This window comes from Phallusia mammillata, chromosome 5 (genome assembly GCF_965637545.1).
Source record: "Phallusia mammillata chromosome 5, kaPhaMamm4.hap1.1, whole genome shotgun sequence".
Taxonomy (NCBI): Eukaryota; Metazoa; Chordata; class Ascidiacea; order Phlebobranchia; family Ascidiidae; genus Phallusia; species Phallusia mammillata.
Window position 1 is genome coordinate 4,791,416 of NC_137256.1, and position 26,192 is coordinate 4,817,607.

The 26,192-nt window shown below is 35.7% G+C and overlaps 2 protein-coding genes across 4 annotated transcripts; both read left to right on the forward strand.

Moving 5' to 3' along the window:
• Nucleotides 1-587: 587 nt before the first annotated feature.
• Nucleotides 588-10,294, forward strand: LOC145230072 (extracellular signal-regulated kinase 2-like). Of its 3 annotated transcripts, none has more exons than XM_080095443.1 (15): nt 588-746; nt 1,068-1,196; nt 1,273-1,363; nt 1,435-1,565; nt 1,899-2,071; nt 2,515-2,712; nt 2,930-3,064; nt 3,783-3,888; nt 3,957-4,022; nt 4,144-4,203; nt 4,514-4,780; nt 5,197-5,325; nt 5,436-5,516; nt 5,963-6,112; nt 9,023-10,294. In XM_080095443.1, exons 1-15 carry the CDS (start codon nt 675-677, stop codon nt 9,239-9,241), a joined length of 2,007 nt encoding a protein of 668 aa, XP_079951569.1. In that variant the 5' UTR covers nt 588-674; the 3' UTR covers nt 9,242-10,294. The 3 variants fall into 3 exon arrangements, with proteins under 3 accessions (XP_079951569.1, XP_079951571.1, XP_079951570.1); XM_080095445.1 differs by having other exon boundaries at nt 4,637-4,780; XM_080095444.1 differs by lacking the exon at nt 5,436-5,516.
• Nucleotides 10,295-11,127: 833 nt separating this feature from the next.
• On the forward strand, nt 11,128-25,536 carry LOC145229778 (leucine-rich repeat serine/threonine-protein kinase 2-like). The gene is made up of 49 exons (XM_080095107.1): nt 11,128-11,413; nt 11,669-11,713; nt 11,775-11,920; nt 12,064-12,248; nt 12,500-12,578; nt 12,646-12,822; nt 12,895-13,021; nt 13,134-13,245; nt 13,306-13,487; nt 14,216-14,360; nt 14,423-14,556; nt 14,693-14,798; nt 14,905-15,001; nt 15,058-15,124; nt 15,193-15,252; nt 15,317-15,464; nt 15,589-15,735; nt 15,792-15,923; nt 16,001-16,166; nt 16,229-16,362; nt 16,434-16,559; nt 16,632-16,856; nt 16,928-17,048; nt 17,173-17,434; nt 17,917-18,135; nt 18,196-18,371; nt 18,453-18,567; nt 19,148-19,343; nt 19,614-19,715; nt 19,772-19,935; nt 20,239-20,493; nt 20,551-20,635; nt 20,700-20,896; nt 20,962-21,116; nt 21,176-21,354; nt 21,606-21,814; nt 21,877-22,106; nt 22,281-22,459; nt 22,772-22,929; nt 23,038-23,102; nt 23,161-23,201; nt 23,291-23,488; nt 23,549-23,639; nt 23,794-23,864; nt 23,935-24,082; nt 24,156-24,337; nt 24,471-24,663; nt 24,787-24,872; nt 25,122-25,536. The coding sequence occupies exons 1-49, from the start codon at nt 11,334-11,336 to the stop codon at nt 25,257-25,259; spliced, it is 7,035 nt and encodes a 2,344-aa protein (XP_079951233.1). The 5' UTR covers nt 11,128-11,333; the 3' UTR covers nt 25,260-25,536.
• Nucleotides 25,537-26,192: the final 656 nt, after the last annotated feature.

A 26,192-nucleotide genomic window follows, 5' to 3' on the forward strand; every position in this document is an offset into this window, starting at 1 on the left:
GTGTACTACGTTTTAGTTCTGTTTATTGTAATGCTCCATTTTAAAAGCAACAAACCTAAAATTTGCCAATATAAAATACATAGAGCACCATGGTTAAAGGCTCTGGCAAGAAATACTTAAGTAGGAATCTATTTCCATATAGGTTCATAATAAACAGAACAATAATTTAAGTCAGGTAACTTTAAAAATTCCAAGTAAAAAACGTGATTGCTTTTCGCACTACAAGTGGTGATTTAATTTTTTCCAACTCTGCCGTGAGTGGGCGCTATGGAGTGGATGAAGTGGATTGTAATTTTTAACTGTTATGGCAACGAAATGCAAACGACAGTTGAGAAGCCAATCTAACGAAACAAAACAATACATAGCTTTACTTTTTTCAGTATGTCTGTAATTGTTCCAGTTGATGGTTAGTCTAGTCATGTAGGAAGTTTGCGTATGTCTGTCAGTCTGTTTTTTAACGGGTTAATAAAAAAAGTGAATTAACTGATTGTGAAATTTGTGTTCATTAATGGGGCGTGATAGAAAATTTCGTGTTTGTTATCTTGCTTAGTTATGTGTCTGTTTGTTTTCCTATAAACGTGTTTAAAACTTTGTGCATATATTTAGGACAAAAAACTTGACATTTAATCAATGAATTGAAAGACTGAGATTTACATTCCTCAAAACTAAAATCAATGAAAATGAGCAATGACATTGATCCCCATATTACTGAAAAATATGAAATCAAGCGTCGACTTGGAAAGGGGGTAAGCCATATTGTAATTTGCGTTTGATTTTGGCTGACCTTGTCAATCTGTGAATTTCATCATTATATAAGCTATTGCTGCCAGGCATAATATCACATTTATAGAGCTCTTCTGGCAATTAAATTTTTAATCCAATGTTTTGATGACCTATACAGATTGCCTTCATCAGGGTAATTCAGCCTTATTTACCCAGATGAAGGCGACCTGTATAGGACAGCGAAACGTTGGAATAGAAATACAATTGCGAGAAGAGCTTTATAAATATGCTGTGAATGTCATTGTTAAGTGAAAACCATGTATTGAATTAAAATTTGTTTTCAGGCATATGGCATTGTGTGGAAAGCCCTCGACCGAAGGACTGGTGAAGTGGTGGCCTTAAAAAAGATTTTTGATGCATTCAGAAACGGCACAGATGCCCAACGGACGTTTAGAGAGATAATGTTTCTCCAGGTACACCTCACTTTGCTTTTGTAGTAAACCACCTGCACAATTATCAGTTATCACAAATGAATATGCTTTTATTAAGGAGTTTGGTGATCACCCAAATGTTATCAAGCTGCTGAATGTCATGAAGGCTGACAATGACAGGGACATTTACCTTGTATTTGAATTCATGGGTAATTTTTGATGTGACGCTTTTTTGTTTGGTCTAGTTTACCTTTATTTTGATGAATCGCTTTATTACCAGACACTGATCTTCATGCTGTGATCAAAAAAGGAAACATTTTGAAAGATATTCACAAACGATACATCATGTATCAGCTGCTGAAGGCAACCATGTACATGCATTCTGGAAACGTGATTCATAGAGATCATAAGGTTTGAATCTGTTGTTTTGAATGTGGGCTCAGTTTTACTAACATATGTTCACAATGTATTATATGTTTAAACAAAAAAATATTAAATAATTATGAGCACCTGATACTGAGTATAAGGAATGTAAACATTAGGTACTTAGAACATAATATCTATCTTTTAAATGACATATCTGAGTCATATACAAATACCATTCTGTGAAATATGTATATCTTGTAAAAAGTGGTCCAACTTAGACATCAAACTTTATTGTCTGTATTATGTGCATTATGCATTATTTTATATTGCTAATAAGCTGACCAGTGTACTCATTGTTGTTTTTACATTGTTCTGTAGCCATCCAACATCCTTCTGGACAGTGACTGCTTTGTGAAAATTTGTGACTTTGGTCTTGCCCGGTCACTGACACAGTTAAAGCAAGCTGAACAAGGTCAAGGAAATCCTGCATTAACAGAATATGTCGCTACACGGTGGTACAGAGCGCCAGAAATTCTCCTTGCCTCTCCCAGGTAACTTGGTCAATAAAAATCCAAATAGCATTTTGTAATGGTTCATACATGTTAAATGGGTTAGTTACACAATTATATGGTAATATCACAGCTATGATTGATTTAATCCAAGCAGTTAGTGCAATTTTAGGTGATCACTGTAAATTTGGTGATAATGCATTGTAATTCAGCAACATGTGTAATATTTTTAAAATGAAATGTTTTACCTAATTTTGTGTTTTGAATAAAGGTTAAGTTTTTCTTTCTGTTTCTCTTTTTTTGCCAATGTACTGCAATTTGTGATGTAGATGTTCAGAAAATTTCAGTCTAAAGCTTTTTATGGTTTTAGTTTTACTGTTTCAATTATGAATTTATTATGCTTTAAATATATTTTGAAAAACATGATATTTCGGAAAATTAGTGGTTAAGAAATACTGTTTTTACCTATCTTTTTCGTCATGCAGATACACAAAAGGTGTTGATATGTGGTCAGTTGGCTGCATCCTGGGCGAACTTCTCCTCGGTAAACCCCTGTTTCCTGGATCCTCCACCTTAAATCAAATCGAGAGGATAATGAGTGTTATTCCACGACCTTCCAAATATGACATTGATTCTATACAGTCTGAATATGGACACTCTATTTTAGAGCGAGCTAGCTTAAGGTATGCATTTGTTAAGGACTGGGTTTGCATTGATATTAACAACAAATGAAACAAGTGAAACACTAAAATAGGAATAATGGAATCGAAGGAATGAGAATGAACTATGAAAGATCTGAAACTTTGTCAGAACTATTTTATAGCAAATTCACAGATAAATACAGACCTCAGTAAAAAGCTGCAGAACATTGTGCAATTGTTTCATTGTGCAACTTTGTAGGCCACGAAAATCATTGCGAGATTTGATACCTGATGCTCCTGAAGATGCCCTAAACATGATGGAAAATCTTTTGGTCTTTAATCCTGAAAAACGACTTTCTGCCAAAGAATGCCTTGCCCATCCATATGTTGCCAAGTAAGCAGTTTACTTTTTTTTATCTAAGTTGTAAAATTAACTGCATAGTACTGTATTGGGGGTCAATGGTTTATGATGTTTATTCAGACCATGCTAAAATATGCAATCTTCTTAAACACTAGTTAGCATCATGCACTGTTTCAAATCTTGCAATTCACTGTATCTATTTTAAAAAACTGCACAATCAATTCAGTGACAATGCTTTAGGCCAGGGGTCGGCAACCTTTTTTGCACTGCGGACCGCTTTAGAAGGTGAAATTTCATCGCGGACCGGTCTTCAAAAAACTACAAATATTTAGCGATAAAAACGTTAAATTAGTTTATCAACCCCGGGATACAAGGGCAAAATGTTTTGTAGCATTTAACCTGAAAAATTATACGGCCCGGTAACCAACTCGTCGCGGACCGGTACCGGGCCGCGGACCGGCGGTTGCCGACCACTGCTTTAGGCAAACACAATCTATTCCAGTCACCTATTTTTTGGACTGGAGAAATAAAACAATTTGCAATCTATGTAGATAGACGCTATCCACTCTGAAAAGAAATTGCCTATTTTAATGTAGCTTAATGGAATAGATTCTGTTTACATGAACCATTGCATAGTACATAGGAAGACATAGTGTGCATAGGTTGCATATTTTATCAGCATTGTTTATTAACATTAGACCAAGCATTAATGAGGAAAAAGTTCAAAATATTTTCCCAATTTATGTTGTAGATTTCACAATTCCCGAGATGAAGGAATGCTTGACTATGATGTCTTGCCACCGCTGGATGATGATATTCAATTAAGCGTTGCAGAATATCGATGCAAACTGTATGAGGTTAGACAACGAAAATCTGCATTAAAAGTTACTCTTTAACATAGTAAATGACCTCTTTTGTACCATAGATGATAGCTGAGAGAAAGACAATGGCCAGAAGACAAAGAAGAACAGTTCTTAAAGAAAAACAACAAGTAAATGAAGCTAATGTTAGATATTTCACAAAACATGTTGTGTTTCCAACTCTCTGAATGAATGTTGGTTAATAATGTTGCAAGTTTTGTATGTAATGGGAACTAACAAGTAGTTTTTCAGCATGTTGACAGTGGAGTGGAAAATGAAGTTGAAGAGCCTCCTCCTGCAGAACCTAAACAGGTAAAAAATAATTTGGCAAAATACACAAACCAAAATTTGCCGAATAGTTCGAAAAATAAAGCACTTTGCTTTTTTACGTCTATTTGGGCCATTATTTTCATCATTCAACTTTTGAACAGATCCGTACATAGTGTTACAAACCATATCTTCAAAAACGTTTATGAAATCAAATTACCTACAAGTGCAAATAAAGCGATCTACACCAAAGTGTTAACAAATTCAAAATAAAATCTGTTTTGTCCTATTTTGTGAAATACAGTGCTTTAATTAGCAACTGTTTGTTTCGGGTGTGGCCCACTCATTTCAACAGGTTCACCATCAGTCATATCATAAGTCAGGAAAAGTTCAGCATATCGCAAACACTTTTGAAAATCACCGTGCTTACGAGCATACAACGGCAGACAGGCATTACCATACTAATGGTTATGTACAGAATAATCATCAAACGCACAACAATCATTACCAAGTAACAGCAGCTGGAGACAGACCACTCCACTATGGATATACTCATGCTAACAATGGGTCAGCGGAAAAGCAGAAAAAAGTTCATATGAATGGTGTGCAGAAGCCTCCACAGGTACAACACCTACTGTTTGTTTTGTAATAGCCATTTAATAGTTACTTTAGCATGCTTTGAGAGGTGGATTCTTAGGCTTGTCAATATAATGACTCTCATATTTTGCCTCCAAATAATTGGGCCAATTTTTCAAAAAGCAGCAGGCTAAAATAATGGATATGGTAAATGTTAAGTAATGGTCATCAACAATTAGATTGTAGACTTCAATTACACATTGACCGTTTTGGGGGAGTCTAAGGGCATCCCTACTCATACATAAACATCTTTAAATATCACCGTTTTCATTACTTTGCATTTTGATCAGGTCTACAAGCATTTGGGCTAGCGCTAAAACGGTTTGTGGCCTAGAAATTTTGAAAATCATATCCTAGCAACGAATTTAAAGTACAAAAAAATATTACATAATTTTCTTTCAGGGTCAGTACGGCGTGGCCTTCGGACGTACAGTGAAAATGGCAGGCGGCCAACAGAACCACAGCAATAAGCAAGTCCAACGTGCTCATAGTGCTGGTAAACCTGTCCAGCGTCAAGACAGCTTCGATGGGGTAAGCAGCCTTAATAACTTATTTTGTTTACTGAGAAGTAGGCGGCAAAAGTGCGGGTATTGTTCCCTATGTTTGTCCTTATATTGTCCCCTTTCGTTTTATGGAAACAGAACCGCGAGTCGATTCGGCAGCAACGCCTCAACCACAGTGCACTCAAATCGTCGGTACAAAGGCACCATAGCGTCGCTGCGGTATGGAAAGCGTTTTGCCGAGTGCCAATACGCGTGTAGTGAACTTACAAACAATTGTGATAGATTTTCAGATTGCTTTATGAAGTGACCGATTGTTCTGTGTATATTGTGTGCTGTCGTGTTTTGTTTGACTAACTAACTAACGTATGAAAGCAATGCGTCGTTGTTACAACTGTACTTGTAATGTGAAGCTTCTGTAAATCAAATATAGCCCAAACCCATTGGTAACCAGATGGTTTTGAACTGTTTCTAATAGGGTTGCCATAGTGGTTTTAACTTTGACATTAACAAGTGCTTTAATACTTTTTATGAAGTTGGAGACTCAATTAACAAATTAAGCGTCCATGAGTGTACGTTTTTAGTACGTTCAGGCCATGGTCTATCGTTACAATTTCGTAACGTGTTTATATTCAAACAATTGCTAAATCCTATTTTTAAACTTTCAGTCGACAATGAAGCAGCGACAGCAATCGGCGCCAATGTACAATGGTCACGGCGCCAGCAGACAACGTTCACTTACACAGCAGTACAACTCCGGCTACGGGCACAAAATTCTGACGCGCCAGGACAACCCGACCATCAACGTTTCCCGAATGGTGAGTGTCTAGTCTCTAACACAGTGTTTGTCAACCCTTAGTTGTAGCCTCAAATAAGTCCATGGAGATTTTCGTGATTTCGTGACCACCTCGCGACGCAGCTAATATTTAACTCAGTTACTGTTTTCAATTTTTGCATTTTGATTGAGTCTGCAAACGAGTTTTCGTGAGCCCGTGATCATTTCACAACACACGGAACTAATTTTTAACCCAACAGTAATTTCAATTCTCCTATTTTTATTTAGTCGACAAAAGGCTTTTCGTGAGCCCGAGAACTTTTTTTCAGCTCAACAATGTTTCCAATTTGTCCATTTTGATCGAGTCCGCAAACAGTTTTCGTGAGCTCGTGGTCACATCACGACGTATAGATCCTTTTTTACCCCATCTCTGTTTTTAATTTTACCCTTTTTCATTAAGTCGGCAAAAAGAGTTTCGTGAGTAGGTGATAATTTCACGACATATGGAATATTTTTCACGCCAACACTGTTTTCAATTTCTTCATTATTGAGTTTACAAAATGCTTTTCCTGAGACCGTGACTAGTTCACGACGTACATAACTTTTTTTAACCCAACACTGTTTTCAATTTTTCGATTTTTGATAATTCTGCAATGGGCTTGCGTGATATCGTGATCACATGCCAATATGCACAACTATTTTCCACCCAAAGGCTGTTTTTAATTCTTTCATATTTATTAAGTCCACAAATAGGTATTCTGGTGCCAAATCTAGCATAGGTTGGGGCACATCTAGCATAGGTTGAGGCACATCTAGCAGGAGATTTAATTTCCTCCGTTGGTGAAGTATTGATATCTGTTTCAACAATCATTTGTTAGCTTCGCTTTTAAATCTCGTTTCGCATCCTCAACCCCGCTGTTAGTTATTGTTCAAATCACAGGGCGGGTGCGTTGTTATCCTGGCCACACAAGATACCGTTTGCTCAGTTTTGATTTCCTTTCCCACGAGACAACGTGATACTGATCAGTGTAATGCGAACCTATATGCGATTGTTAGCTGATCACTTTCTCCGTTTTGATTGTGTGACGTAAGTCTGTGCGTTCGGCGTCCCCACTCCTGTCATTCTAGACCCCGGACGCCTCGACCAATCACGAGCGCCATATCAATGATGTCAAATCTGGCCGTGGAGACTACATAATTGTTTGTCTTTGTTTCATTGCATGAAACATAAGGTTGGCATAGCAGGCCAAAATCAATGCAAACCAAAAGTCCAAGCCACTTCCTCTTTCTAACTTTTATAAAGTACCGGAAGTGTTGCCTTTATGATGAGGTCATTTAGCAAAAGGTCTGTTTTTAAGTTTGAGAATATATTCTGCTGCATTACACGTTTGTTTAGACCGGTATATTCCTCATGGGACCTTTGTACAGTAAATGATTTTTCATTCATTGGTAAATTTCTGGAACCAGAAAATAAGATTAAAATCAACGTGTACTGTTCTCTCTCTCTATATATATATAAGCTGCCAGGCATAATATCAACTTTTTAGAGCTCTTATGGCAATTGTATTTTTGCACCGACGTTTCGACGTCATATGCAGTTGCCTTAATCAGGGTAAAAAATGTTCTAGGTGGACGTACGCACAGCGAAATGAGACAAATTCACGTTGAGAAGGTCGTAGCGACCCTTGTGTGGCGGTATATGATAATTTCCCACGCTTATATTTGCAACCCGAGCCTGGTTTGGTCCATATTCCCCTTATGTTGATAAACAAAGCTACACTGCCGCGCGTGGGTTGTTCCCACGACAATCATTTGATGTTACGATTTAACCCGCCGCCCACCTGCTGGATGTGCAACTTCTGTTGTGAAATGCATCTGCTGTGGTGTGTCACCATTACGCGTTTGTTTTTTCCCAGACACCAGATACTTATTATAGTATGTTGACCTGTGAAATAAAGTTGTAGTATTTTTTGTTACCAACTACCACCAACGCATCTTGTTACTTAATTAAATTATATCATTTATTGTTACTTAGTGGTCGTCAATATGCGATGTTGTAATGTAAAACGTAAATAGATGAAAACAGTCAACTTGTGTTGCCCGTCGAAATTTCACGAAATTCTGCAATCACGTACATGTTCTGTAATGCAAGAGTCGGCCATCTCAGGTTGATAGTACTGTAGTGACTAGACTGTGGTACCCGCATTTTATACCTTATGTCCAGTCTATACATAATTTATTGTTTTTGTGCGGCGAGATAAAAGCAGGGACTCGAACCGGAACTGAACCCGAGCACGCGAAACCGGTTTGAGCGGTTTATTTCATTAAACCCGAACCGCTAATTACGATTTTCTAAAAACCTGAACCGGAGTCGAACCCTATAATTTGTTTGAGGGTTGGAACCGAATCGGAACCGAACCAGTAAAAAATGCAGTCTGTATTACATTTTGTGATTTTTGACATTAAAAAAACAGTGCACGGTCAAAATTCTTTTGGAGTTTTTTTAAGGCCATGAAGATGATGGGTAGAATCAAAATTAAACGAAAGGGAAATTGAACCGGTTTAAAATCTGTTTGGAACGGATGATTTGCCCGACACAAAAAAAAAACGAACCCGCAAACATGGACTTTTTTAAACCTGAACCGAACCCGAACCCCTAAAAACAAAACATAGTAAACCCGGATAATGAACGGTATAGGTCCGCTGACCAGTGTTTGACCTGCTGACCCCTGTTATACTACAAATGTGCCCTTCTTTCTTAAAAAAGCATAACAAAGATATTTTAAGTAATCTACTCTAAACCTTTAGAAGTACGTTTTTATTAAAATGTCCAAATTTCATCAACAAATTAAATCAAATGTCTTCAACTCAACCTTCAATCTAGAAATATTCATTTGGCGTTGAAAACGGTTTCGTACTGTAAAACAAATACACCATTGTGTACTTTTTCTAGAACCCACAGCAGCGTCCAAGCTCAGCAACCACAATCCACCAAGCGGCCGTGCAAGCCAACGTTACTCCTCCGCGAGTCGGTCGCAAACCGGTGGCAGGAATTATCAAAAATATGTCATCGTCCGGAAGTCCAAAGCAAAAGCTGGGTAGTTACACCCAGGGCTACTCAGTCATCAACGAATCCGCATTGACGGCGATCGGTGCTGGAGGCAGAAAGTGAACCAGATTTTGGAATCACAGACCGAACTCTTTGAGCAAACAATGGTCTGTGATATTTCGTTTTTTGTTGGAAGAAACGTTTAAGACGCTGGCGTCGCTTGCTAATACAGAGCGAATTTCAGTTTGATTTTAAGCCAAGGTCCCCTCTCAGTCTGTCGGTTTTGTTGGGGGCAAACAAGATTGAACAAAGATTTATTGTTATCCTACCTAAGGTATGTGTTTTTTTTCGTAATTGCCACCGACCTGACTGATTACACTGCACTTTGAGAGGGAACCAATCCGAGTGCATTTAAACTTTACCTGTTGTTCTGTTATGTTTTTGGTGTTGCGTCTTTTTTTAGGGGGGAGGGGGGAGTGATAAAGAGGCCTTGTTGTATTCGTTTTGCACTGTTTTTGCCCAAAACTGCACTTTCAAAATTACAAAAAATCAGAATTTGTGATGCAATGTCACATATATTCTAGATTTGGGTTTAGTATTTTTCTATTTTCAGCAAGTTACTTCATTAATATCTTAGTCAACTTCAACTTGTGATACAGGCGTAAATCCTGTACCAGTGGTATATAGCTGCTCAATGGCGTGCTGCTCTTGCCTTTGGTTCTTTAACCATTTCATACATAAACCGTTTGCTGTAATCAGAGAGCAGCAACTCCTGAAGTGCTATTGCATTATTTTAAGTATTACATTCACGACATTTATATCTTTTTAAGCCATTTATAATTTACAATTTGTATTCTATGCGTGATTTTTATACAAAATGTTGTTCATATATTTTTTAATATTTCTATTGTATCCCGTATGAGCGAACTTTTTTAGTATTTGTGGAATTCTCTTTTCTACTTGCACATTGAATTTACGGTTAACAACACAGAGTTTTGTGACACGAAAAGCAATTTTTACGTTGCCACAATAAGAAAAATGTTGTGCAAATAGTTTGCTTGTTGCCCTATAGAATTATCGTTTTACCGCTGTTGTGTGCTAGAGAGTGCTTAGAGTATTATGCGTATGTTTCTTTTTCTTTCGCAAATGGTGCTATAAAAAAGTGCGAAAACCTTGCGTTGTGTGGTTTTTCACAAAAAAGGTATGCAATCTAGATCAGTGGTTTAACATTTTTCCACTAAAACCCCTTGAACTTTTGTGAGATTTTTAGTACCCCTTGTCTGCAGTGGCTGGCAGAAGAAAAACAAATTGAAGTAATAAGCATTAAATTCTGAAGTAAAATTGACAGGCTTTTTAGTTTTTACACATTCAGTACTAGTGTCGTAAAAATGTAAAAACATTGGTTCTCATAGTGACATTTACAAAAATAAAGGGGCTGGATAAATCAAAATTTTAGGGTTGTCGATCGTCGGCTTGATATACGGTTCAAATCATTTAAAGGCAAGTTAAGTCTAACGTAACAACACAAATTTAGACATCTCAAAGCTAGCTTAATTGTTTCCACATGTGTTAACACTTCATGCATGGACACAAAAGACAATTTTCTAATGAGGTCCAAATCATGATAGATAATCTTTCATTCATGAGATTCTCTTGATAGAACAGATAACTACCAAAGTCAATTTATATCACAATTTCAGGGAATACAAGTGCCCCCTCTTGCCTATATACTTTCTGGTGCCTTTATGTACCCATTTAGGTTTTTAAATTATGGTTAAAATGACCTGAAATACAATACGAGATTTTGTAATCATAGAAAAAACCCAAAAAAGTTAAAACAAAGAAATTTTGTTGAAAACAGGCTACGAAATTGGGGTCACCGTGAAAAAATCACGAGAAGGCGTTTAAAAAATACAAGTTTCGTTCGTCTAATTTTAAATGCCATTGTTTTTTTACCCGATCAGCTGTTTGTTTTACGCACGTGATGTTATGCATGACTGATTTAGAAATAGGAATATTGGGGAAACCCCTATTGGCAATACCAACAGACAACTGCAGCAACCACAAACTTTCAATATAATTTGCATTTAAGATATGGACGGGTGGGCGTTTTGACTTTGCAATCAGCAACTTTTATTGAGTTTTTAACCGACTGCTTGCTGGACGAATTCAGCGTAAATAACCATGTCCCAAACCTGAATTTAAAAACCGAAAAATGGAAGAAGTGATTGGAATACTTCATAGCAAACCAGATTCTCCAGATGAGATTATAGCTGCTTGTCGATTGGCAACCAGGTACAGAAAAACATTCAGTTGATTTAAACCACCAAACCGCTTGGACATTTTCTTCTTTATGTAACATAATGTTGTGATAGAAACAATCCTCATAGTAGCATATTTTTTTCATTTTTGACAATAGCACTTGGTGAAACTCAAATTTGCTATTTGAATATCTTTTTTAAATCCATGAAGAAATACAAAACCCTTGTGTTTCTTCAAAAAAAGTCATTTCTACATTCATAACAGCTCTAAAGCAACTATAATCTGCAGGGTTCTCAAAGATGAACAAGCACATGGATTGCCAATAGCGGCAAGGTACTTTTAAATTTCAAGCAAAGAAATGCAGTAGATAATGTAAAGTTTAACTTTTGCTTAGGATTAATCAATCAGACATGGGAAATTGTTTTATGGCTGTTTTGTTATCGTACACAAGCAACCAGAAATTGTTATCATCTGTAACAGACACAATTGTGGAACTTTTAAAAGCATATCCAGATATAAAGACACAGTATGGTAACAAAGGTGAGTGAAAAACAAACACATAGATAAATATTATATTGTATCTTTTAGACAAATCCTGCAAACAATTCAGTTTAAGTTTGTTTCTGCACCATACATAGCAAGCAGACCTTTTTTAACAGTCAAATTTTGCCTATTTATTTCAGGATTGTATTTCAACATCATGGACTTGGTTCAAATATATCGTGATACATCATTCTCAAATGGAGATAGTCTGAACTATTTATTGTGTAGTTTAAAACTAGCTATAGCTTTAAGTGACAACTGTCCTGAAAACTTTATTCATTGTATGAATGCTGGTGTTATGGCAATACTTCCATCTGCACTTAAGGTAACACAATCCTTGAATCACTGTTTAGTTTAGCTTTTTTTGTGTTTATTGAAAGAAAAATCTCTAAAATTTATTTTACCAAACCCCTACCATGGTGATTAATGTGTCCAACAACTAATGCAATGGAAACAGCTTTTTCCTTAAAAGCTGTCTTCTTCTTCAGTAACTTGTCACTGTAATGTGTATGTAAACATCCCGAATGTTTTTAAATGTAGGTTTGTAAGCTGATGACTATTGTATTTTTTATGTAGGTGTCACTGAAGAATGAAAGTGTCTTGCTGCTGACACTCAAACTTCTTCATTTGTTAATTGGAAAGCAAAGCCTAAATGGTAACCTTTCTGTCTTTTTAACATCAGCTGCATTTCCTACATGTTTCTTCATATATTTGCATTTTAGAAAGTGATGAAAACATTTCCAAGTGTAAATCTCTGTGTCTCAACCAATGCCTAGTTGACAAGGTCGACAATCTACCATTTTCATCTTGCATTCTAACTGGAATGAATAGTTTTCTTGTCCAGTCTTCAGATATTCAACTATATGGCATAAAATGCCTCCATTCTATCTGTCCTTTAGGTAACTCTGTTGTTTTAGCAGCTTTTCAATTTTTCTCTACTTATTGCATGCACAAGATTACTTGCGTTACAGAGCATAAAATGCTGCTTGACAATGGAGTTATCGACACACTTGTTCATGCTTCCTGTCACTATGCTGAAGTGGAAGAAATTCAATTTGAGACTGTTAAACTTGTGTCCATGCTTGTTCATTACTCTGAGTATGTCATTGAATAAAATGTAATTTATCTAAAAACATACATCTCAAAATCAAACTCAAAATAACACTTTACATACATCTCACTCAAACTCAAAATAACACTTTTGTAATAGGTTTCAAGATCTTGAAAGTAGAATTGGAGACATTTGCTTTTTGTTTGCCACTATGTTAAAAAGTCCTGATTTGCAAAGTAAAGCAGTTACAGATATTTGTTCAACAATCAAGGTACTATCCATAGAAATAGATGACACAACATAACTTTAACAAAAATATGTGCCACTACAGATGTTTCTAATGCATACAGCGTCATTTGACACAGTTGTGGAAAGCAAAATCCACACACAACTCTTTGAAATGCTTTCAAAAATATATCAAAAGTTTCCATTAAATGAGGATGACAAGAATGCTTTTCTGTTTCTGCAGCATTGTTTGTACTTAATGGTAGCACATACACCATCAAAGTTCAGGTATTTTACTTTGTGTTTACCTTTGTAACTTTATTGACTTCACAAATATATTGAAGTCTAAATTTTCATCTTTGACAATTTTAACCCACTTTCTATTCATTTTTTTGTTTTGTACCAATTTATTACTGTATTTGGTTTTGCCACCTATACCCAATCAGGTTTGGTAAAAATGCATGTATGATTCTGCATTTTTTGCCAGTTTTCGTTTTCTTAATTTGCCAACTTCAGTAAAACTATGGCAACTAGCTGGTATGGTTTGTTAATGGGTGGTTTTAGGCCATAACTATTTTGGTTTGCTTTGTTAAATTACTTTTGTATAACCATTTAATTATTATTGTCCCTACAAAATACCAATGCTTTTTCTGCAAGGTGTTTACAGTTTCCAAAGTAAATTCCTGGCATTAGTAAAATACAACTTTTTCCAATACATTTAGCCAGTAGGTAGTGGGTCAAACTACTCTGCTTGGCAGTCATTCCAGCTACTCAAACACCTAATTAGCACCAAAAAGGTCAAGTAAACACCCAATGTGCATGTAATCATGACTGCGTTTTTTAATGGTATTTGTTTCAAGTGGAATGTCATCATAATTAAATGTAAAGTCTAACTTTTGTCTATTTGTTTGTTTTTGCCTGTGATAATTGAATGTACATTTGTAAATTATTTATTAATGAAGTGATTGAGTTGGAACCTTGCTGGCCCAGCATGCTTACACCACCTTTACTTTCAGAAACACGGCTTTGTTGAATGCTTGTGAAACTGGTTCAATCAATGAAACTTTATTCTTTTTACTTCTTGGTGGTAATATCAATGCTGTTTCTTCATCCAATAAAACACCTTTATCAATTGCATGTGATCGTCACGATCTGTCTTTGGTTTGTTTGTCTTTGATGGGCTGCTTTATGTGCAAATTTTGATCAAATATGTTACTTGGCAGGTCAAAGCACTTATTTGTACAATCACAACTATGCAACATTGTAGATTCTGGAATGCAAGAATTGATGATGTCTCCCATTGTTTAAAATATTGTGTCATGGCAAATGTAGATGAAATTGTTCCCATTTTGTTGTGGTAATATGCCTTCATTTTGTTCTACATTACTGGCTGTTTTATTTTAGTAAAGCTACTCTTAAAGTATGTGTCCTAAATATGACTGTTCTTACACATTTTGGTTTTCATGAAAAAAATAGCAACTGTTGTTTGAAAGGTATCTTATGGACCGTGATAAAAATGGCATAGTTGAATGGAATGGATTGGACTTGCCTAATCTTAAACCACAGTGGCTGAAAGTTGTTTTTCCGTCACTAATTGAGGTAATAGACTCCAATCAACAAACAAGTCACAAAAAATAATAAATTGATGTCTGTATGAAGAACAACAAGTAACAACAAAGCGATGAATGTTTTTCTGTCTTTCTAGAAACGTGAATTGGGAAAGAAACTGCAGTTTGGTGGTGCTTGTGTTCGGCTTGCTGAGATGATATGTGACTTGAATATTGAGGACATACTGGGCAGTGGTATACTTTTTGTAAAAAATAGAGGTTCTTGTTTACTTGATGTGGTTATCTTTCAGGTCATGTTGATGATGATGATGATAATGAAGATTTTCATATGATATTCACTTTTCTTATTGAACATAAGTATGTGTTCTTCACTAATTTTACGGATTTTGTTGTCATACATACTTCTTCATTTATGACAAACTTAGGTCGCCATTTGGATTGCTGAAGGAATTTTTTGATGAATCATCAAACTTTAATGATCTGAAGTAATAAGTGCCAATCTGTTGTTTAGCTTTTACCGTTGTCAAAACTAAACATATTTTTGTATAGTTCCGTGGCTAGACAGGCATTTAGGGATAGTTTGTTTTTGTCCTATGATGGAGAGATGATATCTGAAATGGCTCATGACACTAACTTACAAAGAAGTGTTGGGTATATTCCATTCCCTCCTACATCTGTCACCAGCATAGATGTTCGGGTAGGTCATTTTATTTGTTTTACTACACTGCATTAATTACAAGAGGCTTTGAACTGACTCCCTTACTGTAATAAATTAATCATTTGTTTGCACTGTAATATTAGTTATTTGTGTTTTGTAACAGGAAATCAATTTGCAAAACAACAACTTATCAACTCTTCATTCCTTCTTATCTTTAAGCCAAAAAGCTGTTGAAAGTCTGTGCAAAACTGTGTTCAGAATCAATCTGGCCTCAAATTGTTTGTCGCAAATTCCACGTGGCTGGCCACAGGTAAAATCTACCTTACAACCTGAATATCAAGTGCAGTTTATAACAGTTTTTGTTAGATTTTCAAAAGTCTTGAAGAGCTTGTTCTGTCAAACAACCTTTTAACAACATTTCCATTGGAAGTCATTGAAACTTGCACTAAGTTGAAAAGCTTGGATCTCTCTGGCAACAGTTTGACTAATGATGGAATGGTAATAAAACCAACATTTATTTAAGAACAATATTTACAGGGCTAATTACGTTATTTTCGTATATTTATATTTTTTAGATTGTTCATGAGGAACAGCAGTTGGATTGGCCCAAACATTCATGTTTGTCCACACTAAAACTATCAAATAATAAACTGACAAGTTTTCCATTCTGGACATGTACCATGGATATCTTGAGCAACTTGGACATCAGTGGAAACTGTTTAAAGACTGTTCACGTGCCTGGTAATAGTTTCAAGTTGATTTTTATAATTTGCTTTTTTTTTAATATTTCTTTGTTTGTCTAGAAGCAAGTTCCATCGGTAATGAAGTTCAATTTCCTGAATTACTCCACTTAAAACTTGAGCAAAACCAGATTGAACACATTGACTCCTCTCTTTTTCTTGTAATGCCAAAGATGCATCATCTGAATCTTGCTTCAGTAAGATTTACTCTTTGGTGACCAAAATACTCTGCATTTTTAGGCGTGGAATTAACCCTGTTTATTGATAGAACAAGTTGACTGATTTGCAAATGGCTTTTGATGGCAAACAACCTTGTCCTCTACAGTACTTAGATTTGGCAAATAATGCATTGTCAAATTTTCCTGACATGATGAGCAGTTTATCACGGTTGCAGGTACAACTCTATCAAGCCATAATTATTTTTTGGTGCAAAGGATTACTTTAATTTGCTTGTCTCTATTTATAGACTTTAAACATGTCAGGAAACAACTTGTCTTTCTTTTCTGAGTCCTTTTTATGGAAACCAAAGAGACTTATATGGATGGACTTGTCAAAGAACTTGTTAAAAGACATTTCCGGTTTAGCAGAGAGATTTTGCTTGTACTCATGCAACACTCTGCGAGTTTTAAATATGTCCCACAACAAGATTCAGTCACTACCACCTGAATTGGGAAACCTAAAAAGTTTGGAGGTAATATGGTAATATGGTAATATAAGTACAAAAAGTTTGCTCATGTTTTTTATGGATTACTATTTTTCTAGATCCTTGATGTTTCTCAAAATGCCCTTAATACCCTTCCAAATGAGTTGGGGAGACTTTCAAATTTAAAAAAATTAGCAATTGAAGGCAACAAACTTAGTTTTCACACATCTGTGCTGGAAGGTAAAAATCATTTCAACAAGAAGTTTAAATAAAACAACTAATTATTGTGATTTAAGCCAGCAAAAACCTTATGAGTGTTAGTTTCTTTAAAAAATCAGAAACACTTAACGAAATTGTGTTTTAGGAAAAACTCAAGAAATTTGTGCCTTTTTGTATGGACGCCTCAAAAAATCAGTGCCACATAATCGTGTAAAACTGATGCTACTTGGACATCCAGAGGCTGGAAAAACAACGCTGTTGCAATCTCTTGTCAAGTACAAAAGTAGAAGAAGGCATTTTTCAGAAGGGATGATACCTATGTTTTCGGAAAGAACAGAAAAGCATGATGCAACATTGGCAACAGTGGGTGTTGATGTGACTGAATGGACACTAAAACATAAAAACAGGTCAATTATCAAATTCTATGTTATTTAATGAGTTTCTGCAAAATTGCCATTTACCTATTACTGAGTACTGAATACCGAAGGTACTGAATTTAAAGTGATTTTTGTGTAAGATTATATACTTCTATTTTACACAACTCTTTATTTGAAATGTAATCAGAAATCAGTATATTTTTTTATTCAAATTCAAATAAGTACTAAGTACTATTCAGAAGAATTTGATTACACACAAATTGATAATATTCTTAACAATTTCATAATATTCTTGACAAATTGATAACAAATTGATAATATTATTGACAAATACAATTTGGATTTATGATATCTTTGGAATTAAACAGGTTTTATAATGGAGTGGATTTGTCTGCACCAAAACGCCACAATTGCTATAAACTAAGAAAAACTTAAAAAGCTTGTTGTTTCTGTGAATGTGTTATTAACTAAACATGTACAATAACTGTGACACCATCATTCCCTTCTTACAGATCATTTCAAGTCAGTGCCTGGGATTTTGCAGGACAAGAAGATTTTTATGCCACACACCCTTGCTTTCTATCAGAAAGAGCTATGTACCTAGTTGTGTATGATGGGTCAAAGGGACCTCATCAACTTACAACATTAAAGCCATGGTTAACTGCCATCCATGCAAGAGCTTCACATTGTCCAGTGCTCATAGTTGCATCCCATGCTGATATTGTCTCAAGGTATATGAAATATGCTATTGTATGTCAGCTTGTCAATCAACACATATCTTTTGTATGTAGTGACCATAGGGATGAGCTGTTTTCTGTGTTGGACAAAGAGCTGAAAAGTTTGTCTAAAAACAAATGGTTTCCCAACATCAGGACTACTCCTCACATTTTGCATGAATTTTTGGATGTTCGAGAAGGGTCATCTAGCATTTCCTACCTGAAAGCCAAGTTGGGTACAGTTTTGAATGGTATGTGTGGCTAGGTTTTTTTGCAATTGTTTAGTTCAGTGTTTACAATATGTATTATCTTGTTGCTTGTTGTTCTTGTAGATTCTGTTATCCAAGGAAATCCTTTAGTTGGTGGCATGGTTCCATTTAGTTATGTACAACTTGAAAATATGTTGCGAAAAGAGGCAGTAGAAAAAGATGAGTTTCCTGTTCTCAAGTAAGCACATGTTTGTCTTTTACTTAACAATAGTTAACACACACACATTGGAAACAAAATACATCTAACAAGTGAAAGAGGACATAAGTTGTTAAAGATAACCATATTGTCATTTATATTGTTAAAGATAACTATTTCCTTGTTTGGTAATTATCATGTAAACTTTTTGATCCTTTGAATCAGGCATTGTATATTTGCAAATATGCATCACAAACAGCTGTTATACAGTATTTGGTTTGTCTTTGTCATGTGCATTTAAAGTGTTGCCTGTATTACTAAACCATGTTTCCATATTGTAAATAACTGTTCATCAAAGCTTTTTTCATTATTCTTGGTACAATAAACCAGGTATCAGCACAGGCAGTGTTTTTTTTGAGTTGTTTTGGGGGACCGTTTCGGTCCCCCAAATGTCTCCATCAGTTTCCCAAAATTTGGACTTGCAACTACAACTACAGTTTTTGGTATTTAAATGAAACACTTGCGGTCTCTTAAAACTACTTAGCGGTCACCCAAACCAAACCTTAAAAAAAACCTGAGCACAGGTACTAAGTTTTTCATTCTTTTTCCTTATATTTTTTAGCTTCAGTGAGCTTGCTTGCCTTGTGCAAGATTGTGGAACAGCATATAAACCATTATTTGAAAACGGTTCAGAACTAATGCTTGCTGTGAAGTACCTGCACCAAACAGGAGTTTTGCTTCATTTTGATGATCCACGATCTGGACTTCACAACAATTTTTTCATTAAACCAGCATGGCTTTGTCAACTAATTGCCCAGGTAAAGTATTTCTGTGATGATCCAGAATACTCCTAATGACATTCCATTGTGTGACAAGTTTTTCAAATAAAACATAGTTGTTGTTGTTTTTTTGTATGACATTAGAAGTTTACCTAAATTTTCTTGTTTTTCTTTGTAATTCTAAATTTTCATTCAGCACTTTAAAATTCCTATTTATTCTTTAACAGCCATTTTGTGATTAAAAATGCCCTGGCATATATACTGGCACCACTATGAAAACAACCGTCTGAAATTAGAATCTGTTTGTAGGTTATTTCCATGGAAGAACAACGTGGGTATAAAGTGAATCCGTACATAAGCTCTGAACTTATAAGCAAACAACGTTTGATAGAAACATTGTTGTCTGATGAGGTGAGTTGAAACATAAAAAATGGTTGGTTTCATTATATCATACTGCTGGTCTGTAGGGTTTTGCCACTGCAGTCCCCAAAGATTTTATCCCCTCCTTGTTCCGATTGCTTGAAAACTTTGAGGTAGTTCTACAGCAAGATGATGACACATATTTGGTGCCATCAAAGCTTCCAATCGAAAAGCCTAATCTTCCTGATTTACCTGAAAAAATGCTTGTCAGGTACCAAACAGTTTGATAACGGTGATACACTGAATTATGCTACAATTGGTCCACAAAACTGGGCCTAAAATTAATTTCTGATTAAACCTATGAGTCCCATACTAATGGATTTTGTTCAAATACATATTGCACAAAACATGTTATATTTTGAACCTAAGATGGTTTTGAATGTAAACAATGAATATTTAAGTAATTAAATTGTATGTGACTTTTGATGAAGTATTTGTTTTATACAATATATTCTGACCAACTAACACTTGAATTTGTAACTAGAAGTTAACAACTAAAACTGTTTTAATTTAGATATTTGTCAATGACGTATGTTCCAATGGGATTTTGGCCGAGACTCATAGCAAGGCTACTCAGTTTTTCTGACCTGATTTTGAGACAGCAGAGTAAAATAAAATGCAAACATTGCAAACCAGAAAAAATCAAAACATGGAGACAAGGCATGTATATGGAGTGGAAATCTGAAAACGAAGCAACATTTTTGTTACTTCAACATGGCAACAAAATGTATAAAGAAGCTTTGGACACAGCTCGTGAACTTTCCCACAAGTAAACATTGTTATATTATAGTTTTGTTGATATTTTTTAAGTTAAGGTATGTTACAGTCAGGAAGAATTTGAGTTTGTTTCTTGGACACATACAAAAGATGAAGGTTTGGAAATTGTGCTGCCCAGAACAAAAATAGGAATTGTAAGTTATCTCAATGTAGTGTGTAAGCAATATATTCATAAAAATACTACAATGTATGTTTTAGGTTATTCTTGGACAAGTTGTTGATCACATTAATAATCTCGTCGAAGAGTGGTACCCTGGCTTGTTACATCAAGACCTGGCTGGAAACCCGTTCTTTTCCCATCACTCTCCATGTTTAAAGTGCATTGATGAAAAAACTTACACTAAAAACAAACCTGTCCATTCCTTTTGCATTAACCAAGTGGCTGACAGTGTTCTGTATGTAACTTATAATCTACAGCCTGATATGTTGCCTCAAGCAGTTACTCGAAAACTTTTTTTAGACATCATGCTACTAGCAGTAAAAAGTTAAGAGACTTGGTAGATTCTGGCTATGAAGTACAAACTACTAAGGATGGTGAAATACTAATTGAATGTCCAAACCACCCTAATGATCCAGTTTCCACATCATGGTTTGCACCTGAAATCAATTTTGATGGTAATGATAGCTTGTAATTAGTGTTGTAAAAAGAAAGTTACCGCTTCAATTTTCATCAGACTTCGAAGCAGATTTACGAATACATCCAGAGCATTTGCAATTTGAAAGAACTGCTCACAATCTTCTTGGTGATGGAGGGTTTGGGTCGGTGTATCAAGCACAATATAAAGAAAAAGATGTTGCAATTAAAACCTTTCACATTTCAGCCCCTGATTCATTGATCAGGATGTTTCGAGCAGTTAGTTTGTTTTTTTACTATTTTTTTTTTTTTAGCAAACAGTAAATAATTTAGGTACGCAGTGCACTGTTTTATACATTCTGAGCAAAAAAATCACAGCCAGTATTTGCGTGTAAAGCAGGACCACGTTTTTGTGACTTTTAATTCTCATGACCTGATGATGACAAAAGAAATTGTCGAAACAAAGTGATGCAAATATTGGCTTTCATGTTTTGGTCAGAATAAATAGTTTGTTTTTTAATCTGTTTCAGGAACTAAATATTCTCGCTCAGCATCAACACCCAAGCATTATTTCTTTCATTGGCTTTGTTCCTCCTGGATATTTAAATCAAACTTTTCAGTTACCTATGTTTGCAATCGAATTCGCCAGGTTTGGAGCACTGGGTAATCTTCTTGTCAAAATGTTCAAAATGACACCCCCAAAACGCTTGGAAGCATTACTGCCAGTTTTAAGGCACAGGTAATATGGAAATTCACAGAAAAAACAAACATGAAGTAATAAACAATGACTCATCACTTTAGGATTGTGTATGAAATTGTGGATGGACTTTCATTTTTGCACTCTCAGCATATTGTGTACAGAGATTTGAAGCCTGACAATGTTCTTTTGCTTTCACTTGAACCAACCTCAGCAACGATTTCTAAAATTACAGATTATGGCATTTCTACCCTAGTTTCTCCAGGTGGAGTGCCCAGTCCCAGCGGCAGTCCGGGATACAGTGCCCCAGAAGTGGTTTCCATAAAAACTGGAGGTATTGTTTCATTGAAATTGTAATAACAGCTAAAAATCAATATCACAATTTAAGACCCCCATATGTTTGGGTAACATAAATTAGGTATTATAAACTGCATACATTCAGGAATCAGGACCTAGCATAATTTATCACCAAAGTTTGAGGTATTGATTTATTTCAACATTTTTTCAGGAAAACACAAGAGCCAAGATTTGTTTCCTTATTCATTTAAATGTGATATATACTCCTTTGGATTAATGTTGCATGAAATAGCTGTTGGAAGATCACCATGGATCGATTATGTGAATGAAGAGCAGAACACTGAATCAGAATTACTTTCATCTAGTCACCCAGATGACATTGTTATGAAGGCAAGCAAGCAGTGTGTTTTACTTACCACAGTCGTGTTATACTCACAATGCCACAAACTCACTCTCTCGTGAGCTTTTACCACATAACGCTTCAAAATATGGTGTAGCTGTAGCAGATTTGTCATGATCCACCAATTGTACCATCCATTATTTTGCCCTCCATAAGGTTTTAACAGTATGCAGCTATTTCTGACTTTGTGATTGTTTTAGTGCTACTGTGTTACTATGTTTTCTTTCACCAAGTGAAATAAACATAACTTAATTAATTTGCATTGCTGTAATGTTTTAATTATCTACATAATCAATTTGCAGGGAATAAAACCTTCTTTAATATCAACATATGAAGGATCTCTTCCATGGCCACATGCCCAGAAGTTGATTGACAGGTGTTTGCAAAGAAATCCAGATAACAGACCAACAGCTAAGGAGTTAGCCGAAGTCCTTGTGAATATTGACTCCTGTTGCATAAGGTAATAGTTTTCTTAACAGTGCATTTAGTTTTGGTTTAGGTTGTATAAAAAAGAAAAAAAGTATCTTTTACTCATTAAACATACAAAATTAACTGTATTTTTCAAAAGGATGCAGGAATACTTGCACTCATCACAAGTTGTCTCCTGCATTTGCTTTTCCACCAATGTTCGAGGTAAGATTTTACTATTTGATGAGAACAATAAAGTTATAATTTACTTTTTGCCTTGCAGCAAGGACCACAAAGGAGGACTTGACCAGTCCCAATTCTTCTGTAAGTTGTTATTTTTTGTAAAATATTATCTTCAGTGTATTTTTTAATGTGTTCAATGAAACCTCCATGTTATATCTCTTTATTGATAGCAGCTGATTTGGTTGTCAAATACAACATCCAATAAAAGCCAACTCATCAACAGCACAATCAACTTGGACACTTGTCAGTTCGGCAACCAATCACAGTTTTGTGAATTCGACAACTTTAGCATCTCAGGCATGGTTTGCCTTAGACAAGGCCAACCCATTGACACTTGCAGTGAAACTTACATTGCTGGAACAACTAAGGTAATGATTTGGGGTGAACCCATATTAAAGTATTGACTTTTAAACGGTCTGTTTGTTCAGGGTGAAATTCTTTTTTGTACCAAAGATCATGTTGAAGTGTTGTTTACACTGGAAACGGGTGTAACTTGCATCACATTACATGCTCCAAGCAGTAAGCTTTTGTCCAGATAAATTTAAATATAAATGCATTTAAAATTAAGTTGCATGAGAACAAATGATTGTTTAGTTGTGTAAAAGACCAAGTAGTTTTGTTATTTTGTTTTACCATAAAAATAACACTTATTATCTTTAAATTCCTTGCATAGATGCCCCTGATCATCGTTTTGTTGTTGCTGGTTTGGAAAACGCAACCGTTATTGTGTTTGAGATAAGTCAGGTAAGGATTGTATGTAACTTAGTTAAAACACAACGACCGTTCCCGCCGAACAGTTTTGCATAACTTGCAGAAACACACCGTCAAACTACGTCAAATGAACAAACTACAACTAAATGAAATTGCATGCTCACAGCCGATAACTGCAATGGAGTCATTTGGATGCAAACTTCATGTGGGTTGTGGGAAATTTGTCATTTCATTAAATCTGGTCGATTCAGGTACGTTATCTCTAAGAGTTGTGATGAAAATGAAATTCTTTTGTTATTTTTGTTCATTCTTTACTGTTAACAGGAGGCCCATCAGTATGTTCAGTCAAGACGATTTCAGTTGAAACGAAGTCTTCACAAATTCGTCACCTAGCAGTAAGCCAATCCGCTCTATACGTGGTTTGTAATGAAAGCTCGGTAGTCAAATTCTGGCAGTCGGGTAGTGCCCAAAGAAACCGGCTGGATGTGGCAAGTTTTGTTCCCGACGTAAGTGGCAAATACCTCCCTGGTTTTAAGATTCTCAAATTGTTTGGAGATGTTCCAGATGTTCAGATTGTGTGTTTGTGTCGCTAACACTACAGTGAATTGTTCTCTCCCGTTATTTGAAGTGTTTGCTTAGGCGAAGGGAAAGACGTTCGTGACAAGTATGTTTGTTGATCGCCTGAATTCCACCCTGTGGGTGGGCTTAAACAGTGGGCATGTCGTCGTTGTACGTGAACCGTTGCACAATCATGTCATTCGTTCGGACAGCAAACCAGTGGCCGTCCTCCAAACTCATGCCAACACTGTTTCTCACATTCTCCCAGCGCCAGGTTAATATTCTGGTCAAAACTGTATGTGGTTTACTAGACCTACTGCGCATTGTTTCCAAATATATTTTGTTGAAACACAGGCTATTTCCAGTGCAGTGGTGTAAAGTTTTACAACTTTTACAGATTCTCATGAAAGAACAACTCATCCATTAATTCTTTGTGTGGGAACTGGAAAGGCGTCGTTACTGCCCCAACTGGTCTCGTACGATGTAAGTGTTTGTGACATTGTAGACACAATGGTGTTTGTAGATATTTGTTGAATGAAATATTATAGGAAATCAACATACGTTCAACGTTCCGGTTTCGGACGATACCCAATTTTTCTTGGAAAGTGTTTCATCTGTTTGTAGTCTATCCCAGGGTCGTTTACAGGCTTCATAAATGCTTTGCTTGAAAAAATGTGATTTAAAAACGAACAAAATATGCTAATCTACATTAATTTTCTGTTTTTTATTTAGACTCAACGCAAGCGCAGTAGTTCTTTTACACACCTGGACGGAACATTCGTCGTTGCAGTAGATGCCGATATTGCAGATATAGCCGATCTGCTTGCCTCTGCTATTTACAGTAGAACGTCAATAAAGTCAACAAAGTAACCAACTGTTTTCGCGTGTTTATTCATTGTCTACATAGCATCTTTTGCAAAAATACTTTCATAACGTCGCAAAAAATCGCAAGTGTTGTAAAGTATTTGACAAATTATCTGGATGTATGTTCATATGTTCCAACTTTTTTACATTTCATGTCTTTCTTTGTTTGTGTTGCCAGACACTGTGCGACGCAGTACTTGGCCTATCGGTTGTATGCATTTTGAAAACAATTGACACGCCGCACTTGCATGTTGACTGAAATAAAAAAATATACAATACGCTATGCTATGGCGTTTCGTCGACAGTGAATGGCAGGATGACTAAAAGTTTGTAACGGCAAAAGCAGCCATAATTTTTCGGTTAATGAAAATATGGTGCTGTAGGGCCCATTTTTACTGGGCTGCAATCTTTTTAAATAGGTGAATCGTATTAAATTAAGGCAAAGCTCAACATGCCAAATAGCAATGTACCGCAAACTAAATTAAACCCTAAAATTCGCTGTGGTTGATACCGACTGGCCTTCATTTGTTCAACAAATAGTATTTCTGATGCCGGTACACACGGTCAAACCTGGTATTAGACGTCAGGTTTCTGCTATTTTGACAATGTAACAGTTGTAATATGCCCACATTATCATTTGTTGCATACTTCGGGGTTCGTTTATGTGGGTTTGGTTGTATACGATTTATTTATGTGCTGCGTAACAGGTTATGCCCCACTTCCGTCATTAAGAATGTCCGAAACTTCGCTAAATTTGCCTTAATCCCTACCACCCCAGTGTTTTTAAAAACTATATTTTTTTGCAGAAACTTTAAGTAAATGATTAATGTTTACAATGAGTTTGTATTTTTTGCATATATTTTTGTTACTTTAAATACTTGTGCATTTCTGTTTGGTTGCATAATATTTGGTTAGTTTAAAAGACTCCGTACCACTTTG